This window comes from Mercenaria mercenaria, chromosome 10, assembly GCF_021730395.1.
Source record: "Mercenaria mercenaria strain notata chromosome 10, MADL_Memer_1, whole genome shotgun sequence".
Lineage (NCBI taxonomy): Eukaryota > Metazoa > Mollusca > Bivalvia > Venerida > Veneridae > Mercenaria > Mercenaria mercenaria.
Genome location: NC_069370.1, coordinates 445,948 through 458,353, shown reverse-complemented (window position 1 = coordinate 458,353; position 12,406 = coordinate 445,948). Strand labels below are relative to the sequence as shown.

Below are 12,406 nucleotides of genomic sequence, written 5' to 3'. Positions count from 1 at the left end.
ATGAATGTTAGATGAAAAATTCATAAACTTCTTTCTTCATTCCTTATTACAATTCGCCGACCATCATTTTTAAAGATATTTCTTGTCTAGAATTGTATCACAGTTTACATTTATCAAGACAGTTTTTATCCATTTAATTGTGTGTTGGATATGTATGTTTTTAGTTTGCCAATCTGGTATTTCAGTTGTTTGAAGTGTAAGTGAAGGACTGTTTCCATTTCGGGTTTTTCTGCATTTCACTTTCGTATGTTTTCTGTCATTTGATCAGTGTGGATTGTTTCGGAAATGTATATCTGTTGCTGGGAGGTTCAGCTTTTTCACACTCCACTGAAGTACTCTTCAATTTGATGGAGACCCAGTAATAATAGACCAAAACTTACTAAACTAGCTTTATTTTGCAAAATTATTTTGGCTGCTTTTCGATAGATTCATCCTCCATGTAAAATTTCTCTTGATTTAGATAATTTAGTAACTGTAATGTTAGGCAAAATATTTTCAAATCTGATACTTGTAACAATTAACTACATTATCTTATTATGTAAGAGCATACTATTCATATGTTTATGTAACTGTTTCTTGACTGTTATATTTTGTTACTTGTGTTGTCATGATCACATGCATGTAATATGCCATGATCGAAATAAATTGAATTGAAATTGAATTGAATTGAATTGAAAAATTGTCTTGAGTGACTCACAGGGGAAACAAGGTACCAGTCTGTGCTGCACAAGATATTATCGATGGTCATCAATCAAAATGATAACCTCTACATTTTTTGGTATTTTTGTATCATTTAAATGTAGGATTTCAAACACGATATTTTCTGAAAATTAGAAATTGCTAATTCGATCATTTGCTTAAACGTTGAACTGCAATTAGGGGTGGAAAAAATGTTTTTAAAAAAAGAAGCAAAACAAATTTTGGCATCTTTCATAAACTCAGATAAGGAAATTTTCAGACAAAAAAAATTAAACTTTATTTTTGGCCTATTACATCATTTTGAAAAAATAAATTAGTTGTTTCTCCTCAAAAGTTATGTTTTTCATGTCCTTCATCTTGAATAGAGAACAGCATTACGTTTTAAAGAAGAATGTAAACTTCATCTGGAAAGAGTATGTTGCAAATGAAAGTGTTTGTACAAATGTAAATTTTGAGTAAAAGAAAGAATATCAAATTGTGTACATGTTTATTGTAAAAGATTATATAACATTTTTTCCTCAAAAAATATAATATAAACATTGACAAAAACAAGAAATAAACATACAAAATAAATAAAATGCAATTTGTTTTTCTATACATCAAGCTGCATGTAAATGGTTGTATTGCAAAGACAAAAAAAAGTTAATCTCTTGCTGTGTCATGGTTTATGCTGTGTTACAGCTTAGAGTAAATGCATTAGAACATTGGCACTAAATGTATATGTATTACGATTATCAAGTTAGTAATGATCTCTTAACAGGTGTGTTTTCATTTGTTACAACAACAACTCACAATACCTGTAACAGGTAAATAAACTGGTATAGAAAAAGTCCAATATATGACCTATGACAAAAGCTATTCAAGGCCATTGACAGAGCTAACTTGTCTGGCAACAAAAATGTTTTCAAAAGATTGGATGAAAAGTGAGTTCAACCATCTAGGGTAGGGAAGTTATCTTTTTAAATTGAGTCAGCATTTTCTGAGGACATTTTCTCAAATTTTCCATCAGCCATATATTAAAGGAAAACTAGCCCTGCCCCCTGGTGGCCATCTTTTGCAAGACAAGAGGGCCATGATGGTCCTATATCGCTCACCTGAGTACCATTGTTCTTAATGATAAGATCAAGTTTTGACATAGATCACATAGGCATACACATTAAATATCATCAGGATAAATATTTTCTTGTAACAGTCCCTTTTTGGATCATGTACTAGTCAGGGCCAATCTCCATAACAAGTTTGAGGGTCCTAGGCTCAAATGCTGCATTTCTATACTAGCATGACTATTCCTTACCCTGGTAGACTTAAATAACATTTAAAAACAATCTCACTAGATGATGCGGAGGTATATTCATTTACATAATGTGACCTCTAGAGTGTTAACAGTCAAATTGTTGGTGACGGACGGACGACGGACACAGAACGATCACAAGCACTATTTTATTGTAGTAGCATATGAATTGATGCATGCATTCGTAAATTACAGCTTGCTACTCATCTGACCCCACTCCCCACTCCCCCGGGGTGTAAGACAGGTTTCTTTCAGCACAAAGAAAAGTATTGTCTGGCTTGCTGAAAATATTATACATGATTTACTTGAAACATCTTGGTCAGAAAAATGTATCACAAATACTGAGAAAAGCTTAAAATTAGCACAATGAGGATAGTATAAACAATATAGTTTATACATGATGAAATATGGTATGATGCTGAGACACAATTATTATTCATTTAAAATTCCTGGTCCACCACAATGAAATATGAAACTAATTGTTTACTGATATCTGTAAGTGCTAATTTACAAAGTCTGGAAAAATGACTATGAAACAAATGACTGGTGCAACCAAAAATAAAACATAATACAAAACAATGGTTGTTATCTAAAATACTTTCAAATTATGCGAATGAATCAGCATAAAAAACTTTGGATGTGAGTCATACAATTAAATACAAAATAAAAAATTGAAGGAAAACAAAGTTTTCCAATCACTTCATGTGACAGAACAAATCACATAATGACAGGCGGATTTCAGACTTCAATTATTTGGACTTGAACCTTTAAATCAACCTAAATTTTCCATGACCTACTTTTTGACTACAGATGACCCATATTCAAATTCTACCTAGATTTCATCAAGGCAATCATTCTGACTTACTTTCAGGAAGATCAACTGGAAAAAAAACAGCCTCTATCGCATACACAAGGTTTTCCTTTGATCTGACCTAGTGACCTACTTTTGGCCCCAGATGACCCATATTCGAACTTGGCCTAGATTTCATCAAGGCAATCATTCTAAGCAAATTTCATGAAGATCAATTGAAAAATACAGCCTCTATTGCATACACAAGGTTTTTCTTTGATTTGACCTAGTGACCTACCTTTTGACCCCAGATGACCAATAATCAACCTAGATTTTATCAAGGCAATCATCCTGACCAAATTTCAAAAAGATCAATTGAAAAATACAGCCTCTATCGCATACACAAAGTTTTTCTTTGATTTGACCTAGTGACCTAATTTTTGACCTAAGATGACCCATTTTCGAACTCAGCCTAGATTTCATCAAGGAAATCATTCTGATTAAAATTTATGAAGATCAATTGAAAAATACAGCCTCTATCGCATACACAAGGTTTTTCTTTGATTTGACCTAGTGACCTAGTTTTTGACCCCAGATGACCCATTTTCGAACTCAACCTAGATTTTATCAAGGTAATCATTCTGATTAAAATTCATGAAGTTTAATCGAAAAATACAGCCTCTATCGCATACACAAGGTTTTTCATTGATTTGACCTAGTGACCTAGTTTTTGACCCTAGATGACCCATTTTCGAACTCGACCTAGATTTCATCAAGATAATTATTCTGACCAAAATTCATGAAGATTAATTGAAAAATACAGCCTCTATCGCATACACAATGTTTTTCTTTTATTTGACCTAGTGACCTAGTTTTTGACCCCAGATGACCCATTTTCAAACTCAGCCTAGATTTCATCAATGTAATCATTCTGACCAAATTTCATGAAGATCAGTTGAAAAATACAGCCTCTATTGCATACACAAGCTAAATGTTGACGGACAGACAGACAGACAGACAACGGACATCGAGTGATCAGAAAAACTCACCTGAGCGTGGTAATTTGTCAGAAATTCAGTCAAAAGTTATCTACCCTTATTGTCCGAGTCCATCTGACCTACTTTTGACTACAGATGACCCATATTCAAATTCTACCTAGATTTCATCAAGGCAATCATTCTGACTTACTTTCAGGAAGATCAATTGAAAAAAACACAGCCTCTATCGCATACACAAGGTTTTCCTTTGATTTGACCTAGTGACCTACTTTTGGCCCCAGATGACCCATATTCGAACTTGGCCTAGATTTCATCAAGGCAATCATTCTAAGCAAATTTCATGAAGATCAATTGAAAAATACAGCCTCTATTGCATAAACAAGGTTTTTCTTTGATTTGACCTAGTGACCTACCTTTTGACCCCAGATGACCAATAATCAAACTCAACCTAGATTTTATCAAGGTAATCATCCTGACCAAATTTCATAAAGATCAATTGAAAAATACAGCCTCTATCGCATACACAAAGTTTTCTTTGATTTGACCTAGTGACCTAATTTTTGACCTAAGATGACCCATTTTCGAACTCAGCCTAGATTTCATCAAGGAAATCATTCTGATTAAAATTCATGAAGATCAATTGAAAAATACAGCCTCTATCGCATACACAAGGTTTTTCTTTGATTTGACCTAGTGACCTAGTTTTTGACCCCAGATGACCCATTTTCGAACTCAACCTAGATTTCATCAAGATTATCATTCTGATTAAAATTCATGAAGTTTAATTGAAAAATACAGCCTCTATCGCATACACAAGGTTTTTCTTTGATTTGATCTAGTGACCTAGTTTTTGACCCCAGATGACCCATTTTCAAACTCGATCTAGATTTCATCAAGGTTATCATTCTGACCAAAATTCATGAAGATTAATTGAAAAATACAGCCTCTATGGCATACACAATGTTTTTCTTTGAATTGACCTAGTGACCTAGTTTTTGATCCCAGATGACCCATTTTCAAACTCAGCCTAGATTTCATCAAGGTTATCATTCTGATTAAAATTCATGAAGATTAATTGAAAAATACAGCCTCTATCGCATAGACAAGGTTTTTCTTTGATTTGACCTAGTGACCTAGTTTTTGACCCTAGATGACCCATTTTCGATCTCGACCTAGATTTCATCAAGGTTATCATTCTGACCAAAATTCATGAAGATTAATTGAAAAATACAGCCTCTATGGCATACACAATGTTTTTCTTTGATTTGACCTAGTGACCTAGTTTTTGATCCCAGATGACCCATTTTCAAACTCAGCCTAGATTTCATCAATGTAATCATTCTGACCAAATTTCATGAAGATCAGTTGAAAAATACAGCCTCTATTGCATACACAAGCTAAATGTTGACGGACAGACAGACAGACAACGGACATCGAGTGATCAGAAAAAAACTCATGTGAGCGAGGTAATTTGTCATAAATTCAGTCAAAAGTTATCTACCCTTATTGTCCGAGTCCATCTGATGGCATATATGACATATCAAATCAGTATCTTCATTGATTACTGAGATATACCCATTTTAGTTTGAAATAAAGGGAGGTAATTTGACATAAAATCAGCCCATACAGTTATCTACCCTGATTGTCTCTGTCCAACAAATGACAATAATGAAATTTTAAATGAGTCCTATAAACACTTACTGAGATAAATCCATTTTTAATAAATTCAGGGGTGGTAATCATGCATTCATGTAGAAGATATAGAGTACAAGCCTTTACAACAATATATTAGAAAAGGAAGTAAAAGTAGAAATTTCTTACCATGGAAGACATAAATAACGTTTCAAACCAATCTCATTAGAAGCTGCTAGGTATATTCTTTTACATAAAAAATAAAGGGAGGTAATCTGTCATAAATTCAGTCAATATGTATCTTCACCGATTGTCCAAGTCCATCTAATGGCATAAATGAAATTTCAGATCAGTACCTTATTAGTTATGGCGATATACCCAGTTTAATTTGAAATAAAGGGAGGTAATTTGACATAAAATAAGTCCATAGTTATCTATCCTAATTGTCTGAGTCCAACTAATAACAATAATGAAATTTTAAATGAGTCCTATCAGTACTTACTGATATAAATCCATTTTGATTAAAATCAGGGGAGGTAATCAGATATAAAATAACTCCAGAACCTATGATTGGATCTGATAGATTCATCATGGAATCCAAGATTTATTGTTGTTGAAGATATTTTGCAAGTTTGTATCAAATCAAACCATAAATGAGGTCTCTATATGGCTGCAAAAAGCCAAAATAGCAAATTTTGGACATTTAAGGGGCCATAACTCTGGAACCCATGATGGGATCTGGCCAGTTTTCGAAAGGAACCGAGATATTATGCCAATACAAGTTGTGTGCAAGTTTGATTAAAATTGATTGCAAAATGTTGTCTCTATCGTGTTCACAAGCAAAAAATAGCAAATTTTGGTCCTTTAAGGGGCCATAACTCTGGAACCCATGATGGGATTTGGCCAGTTTTCGAAAGGAACCGAGATATTATGCTAATAAAAGTTGTGTGCAAGTTTGATTAAAGTTGATCGCAAAATGTTGTCTCCATCGTGTTCACAAGCCCAAAATAGCAAATTTTGGCCTTTACAGAGGCCATAATTCTGGAACCCATGATGGGATCTGGAAGTTTTCGAAAGGAACCGAGATATTATGCCCATAGTTGTGAGCAAGTTTGATTAAAATCAAATACAAAAATGTGGTCTCTATCGTGTTCACAAGGAAATTGTGGACGGACGACGGACGATCACAAAAGCTCACCCTGTCACTACGTGACAGGTGAGCTAAATACAGAATGATTTTAAAGAATTTGGTATCACCCTAGGAATATTTCTGTGAAATTATTTCAAAATCATGCAAGCAGTGTTTTTTTAAAAGGAGTTTTTTTCTTTGGTTGCCATGCAAGGATGAAATCTATCTGAAGGGATGATTCTGAAAGTTGATAGCCAAGGAACATTCCTGTGAAGTCTGGTTGAAATTAGGTCAGTGGTTAGGGAAGAGATATTCTTTTAAGAAAATGTGGACAGACAACTAACATCCAGCAAAGTCTAAAACGTTATCATTAGCACTTCATACTCAGGTGGGCTAAAAAGAATAGATGGACTAACAGTCACTGATCTTATTATTGAGTAAATTCAATAACGTAACTCTTCTTTGATATCCCTTTCATCCATAACCATAAGTGCTATCTGAATCTCAATTCAATGACAGATGTGCTAGTGGAACATAAATGCACAATAAAGGAAACATGAAAAGCAGTAAAAAAGAAAAAAAATTTTGCTGTTTCCAAATGGATGCACAAGAGAAACAAGTGTCTCAGTTTATGAAGTAGAGTTTGGGAACCAGTCTCAACATTTTATAATCAGACTGGTTACCTTTGAGCACTATCTTGAAAGTAACCAATGGTGATGTTGCATTTTCAGACTGGTTTCCAAATTTGTTCCAGGAAAACTCAAGATAACAGTTTATTTAATCTCCTTTCCAACCAGTCTGCTTGCGACTTCAAACCCTGCTCTGACCAAAAGTCCTTCATGTCCTTGTAGCGCTGTATGATATCAAACTTACACACATGATGTAACTTTCTCAAGCAGATAGGACACAGGAAGCTGGGCCGGGAATCAGACTCCTCTAAATGATTGGAACCATTCATGAGGCAATGGAAATGAGTACAGTGACGCAGTCCAAACATGTGACCCATTTCATGGCACATAGTCTTGCAAGCCCTGACTAAGAGTGTAGGTATTGGATCACTGCAAATAAAAAGAAACCTTATATAGTCTACTCACTGCTCCTTGGGAGATTGTTTATCAAAAGGAATACATGTATGTCTGGACTGTGGAGTTATTTGCCCTCAAGCTCTGATTCATATGCAGAGACTGTCAGTTTCTTGTGAAGAACAAATCAATACTGTTACAGAATTCAGGAACACTAGTTAGGTCAACTGACTGCCATTATATAATTGAAATTCTGTTGAAAAATGGCACCAGTCCAATATCCGACTAAGAATACCAAGTAACAATAATGTTATGAATGTATGGAATCTTACAAGTTTCTAAATGAACCTCCCAATATGACAAGAAATTCTACCTCTAGTGATACTGAAAATTAATAGTTCAAGTTAGCTGTAGCTGACTTCCTTACATACACCTTTACATCAAAACAATAAAATTCAACAGTGTACCCATCTTTCAAAAGTTTTTACAGTACAGTTATACCTCACCAAGAACTAAGATCAATAAATACAGCACGATGCATCATATATACAAGTTGTGCAATCTTTTTCTAATTTCAAACAAAACAGTCTGGAATAATATGAGGCAGAAATACTATCATGCATAGCAGATCTAAATTTTCTGGTCTTAGTACCCAGTATGCATTCTGTCTTCTACATATTTTCCTAGAATGCAGTTAAAGGCAACTTGCTTCCATGGGTATCTACAAAAAGGCAATATATGCAGTTTAAAGTTTTACCTACCTGTCTAAATTTATTTGCGTATATGTACTTTCTCCAAAATTTGTAAGGTATCTGGCCAATGAGTATACACCTGTACGTCCAGGTGAACGTGCTAATCCAAATACAAAGTTCCATTCATTTTTTGGATACAAATCACACATTGTTATCCCAGCTACACAGAATGCATCTCTTGGCACTTTTTCATCAAGTCTATCCAGGATCTGACCCGCTTTAACTTGAAAGATATCATCATTTAATCTATCTGACACTTTACCAACTAAGTTACGCTCTTCCATGCAGTTAACCTTCATTCCGAAGAATATTTCTGCAAAAGTTTTCAGAGGTTGCAGGACCTGCTCCGGTATTGCGTCTTCTTTAAATGTCACTGGTGCAAGATAAATGGTGTGGTGAATCTTGTCTGGGCCCCGGTACCCACCTGCAGCATAAATAAAACTACTGACATTTAAACTAGTGTGGTGATTCTCATCTTGGCCCCAGATATTCCTTAAGCATAAATAATATTACTGGATTACTGAAATACTTATATTAAGCAGTTTTTTGGTGGGGGGGTCTTTACTTTCATAGTTTTATATATCGTCGCCTTAATTCCAGAGTGCCGTAAGTCCATTTTTGGCAAAATTAAGATTTTAGTGCCATTAGGTACATACCTACGACATCTGTTGGATGGTGAATTTGTGGTTTTGTAGAACAAACAAACAGGCTAAACTGTAGTTCAACAAGTCTGTTAGTAGTGTAGTCATTGACACTCAAATCTTTAAACGTCGTTTCCCAAAACTATCAAAAAGCAAGTTACGGCATTATGGAAATAAGGCGACAATACATTAAACCTATACTTTATGAGGGAGAAGAATAAATATACTTGTTTGCTTTGTAAAGTTTTAATAAAACCTGTAAGAAGATCCTTTGGAAACGCAGAACACAACTCAGAAAAATAATAGCAGGCTCGGATGCGTAAATGAAATCATCATGCCTCCTAACACACGTTTAAGCCAACCTCTATTATCAATAAACATAGAATGGACTCCAGATCCCAAAGGACCAGAAAATATAACAACACAAAGCCGCCACATAGCACTTAAAGACTACCGTTGTGATAGTTAATAAAGCAGAGGTGATGGCCAAATTTTGATTGACCTTATATAATAGTTACTGTCTTAGAGTCTTAGCCGTGGCTGACTTATGTGCAAGCACATATCGGAAATATTTAGTGGTAGAAAAACCGTCACAAGGAATGCTATGATAATTAGATCACCTGTAATAAACTGTTTGTAAGTCTGTCCTGATTCTTTGTGTTCTGCTAACCAGTCACCTCTCTTCGACTTCCCCATCGGGGTAAAAAAATCTTTATCTGGAACAGACAATTAGAATATTGATGAAATACAATGTACTGCTAATGGTGGAGAGATATGATTTCATACTTGTAAGGGTATGCGCATATCTTAAGATTTCCTTGTATATTTAAGCATCTGGGTTGTCAATATTCAAAACAATGCATTGAAGGTGTTCATGAATAAAATATAGCCTTAAATGTTCAACTATTAAAAGCAGACTTGCATGTTTTAAACATGTAGATTTACCCAGTAATCAGACAATTTTAGAATAACACTAACATTCTCGGATTTACTATGCATATGAAATTGTAACCTCTTGTGATAAAAATAAAATAGATAAGAAGATCCTTTGAAAGCATAAAATACAACCAAGCAAAATAAGAAAAGACTCAGTTTTATTGAGTCTGTTCATGCGAGGTAAAGGAATCTCGTGCCCCCGCACCCTCTTTAAAGCAGAACTTGTTATATAATCAAAATGAATGGACTCCATGATGCCAAAGAACCAAAAGCTGTAACAAAACTAAGTCCAAAACTTTTAACCACTGCCATAGACAGTTGTTATAGTTAATACAATCTGTAAGGTTCTTATAAATACATACTTTTGTGTCTTACTAATGAAGCAGTTATTTTCATTACCATCTTTAATATATATACCATATATTTTCGCTTATAAGACGCATTATCAGGAGTCATATTTCCAGTTCAAGAGTGGGGAGCATCTTATAAGCGTTTACTACAAGGAAATATAAAGAAAAAGAACCCCAGACTGCATGTTCAATTTTGGCCTGCGTCTTATAAGCGAGTGCGTCTTATAAGCGAACATTATACGGTACTGACCTCAATAACTAAGCTTTCAGTTATGTATATATTTTAAAGGTAAGACTTAAAAGAAAATCAGAATTAAAATATTTTGGTAAAGATAACCATCAGAATTAAAATATTTTGGTAAAGATAACAGAAACAGAGAAATATTGCTCAAATAAGTAATTTTTATATCTAACAGCTTTGTCACTTCAAAAAAGTTACACACTTTTACTGCTAAATATTATGAAACCTTAAATATCTTCTGTTTTAGCAACTGAATTCTTTTTTCCTCATACCTGGTATAAAGAACTTTATATCTTGGCCTTTTGTTGCTTTACCAGAAAACTTGTCATTATATTCTTCTTCAACCTCTTCTTCACTTTTCCCTTTCACCTACAAAAATCACAAAATGTTAAAGTAGTATCTAGAAAAGCAGAGGCAAAATCTCTGCAGCATGCATTTTGTTGAGAGGACCTTAAATGGCTAAATATAACAAATGTTAAAGTTTTAAACAAATCCATTTCTTGATAAAAATCAGACAGATCACTTTAAAATTTGTGACCCTTCATAAATATTACCCACTAGCTGTCACACAGTTCTTTGTGAATATCTACATTATTTGAAGAACAGGATGAAATAAGATTTATTTATTAACAAGAGCTTTCAGTTGACAGCGCGCTCGGCTATTCTCAGTGCTTGATAATATAATATTAGCTATGAGTAAAACTTAAACATTACAATAAGCATATTCTAAGTCGAAAAGGGGCCATAATTCAGTCAAAGTGCTTGATAGAGTTGTCTGCTCCTGTTTACAGAATGGGGTCATGATGGTAAACAAGTATGCAAAATATGAAAGCAATATCTCAATGGACTTTGAAAATATTTGGGGTGGTACGCAAACTTTAATATTACAATAAGCATATTCTAAGACGAAAAGGGGCCATAATTCAGTCAAAATGCTTGATATAGTTGTCTGCTCCTGTTTACAGAATAGGGTCATGCTGGTAAACAAGTATGCAAAATATCAAAGCAATATCTCAATGGACTTTGAAAATATTTGGGGTGGTATGCAAACTTTAACATTTGTGTGACGCTCACGCTAATGCTGACGCGAGTAGGATAGCTCCCCTATTCTTCGAATAGTCGAGCTAAAAATAAGATCAGATGTATTTGAAGACAGCAAGACAATGAACAATATAAAAATACTGGTGGTCATCAATTAAATTTATCAGATTTGGGCATTTAATTTATCCCCTTTTCTCGTATTCTCAGGGTTTCTCGTATTCTCAGGGTTTCTTGTATTCTCATTATTTTGCCTTAAAAGTTGTCAAATGATACAACTTGTTTGTTATTTTCTACTACGACTAGAAAGGTATGGGTCAAAATCCAGAAATAAATTACTTCAGTTTTATGATATAAAGCATAATTATACCCATTAGCTATTTTAGTTACCGTTATTTTCTGTATACCAATGGCCTCAAGAAGTTTATCATCAGTGAGTGACATCCGATGCCGTCTTGATGCCGTTACCGCAGCCATTTTTCTTAACTAGTGCCACTACGATCTATCTCATGAAATCAAGAACTTTCGAAATTAAAACTCTGTCTTCTGTTAAAATATTATCATTATTAATTTCCTATATGTATCAGTGTACTGGTATAATGACACAAAATTGTGAAATCTTCAACATTTTATCAAAATTTTTGACAGCCATAAAGTTTGTCAGTCCGTCTAGCAACTGTCACTGAAATGTGATGTTGATCTTAAAAACTGAAGGGTATATATATCGTTATACGTTGTCATAAGGAATATAAATTACTGAAATATTATTAGTCATTGAATCTTTTTTTTACAAACATCAGTGTCCAATGTAAATAAACGTGAAACGGAGATAACCGAAGGCGCTCAAATGTAATAGTTGTTCCCTGGCTCGGGCTCGGGAGACAGAT

General features: G+C 34.1%; 1 protein-coding gene across 1 annotated transcript; it reads right to left on the bottom strand.

Moving 5' to 3' along the window:
• Positions 1-1,169: 1,169 nt before the first annotated feature.
• On the bottom strand, positions 1,170-12,328 carry LOC128559743 (archaemetzincin-2-like). Its single transcript, XM_053552087.1, has 5 exons — positions 11,910-12,328; positions 10,754-10,850; positions 9,575-9,670; positions 8,323-8,737; positions 1,170-7,597 (listed from the first exon to the last, which is right to left on the bottom strand). Exons 1-5 carry the CDS (start codon positions 11,994-11,996, stop codon positions 7,300-7,302), a joined length of 993 nt encoding a protein of 330 aa, XP_053408062.1. The 5' UTR covers positions 11,997-12,328; the 3' UTR covers positions 1,170-7,299.
• Between the last annotated feature and the right edge of the window lie 78 nt (positions 12,329-12,406).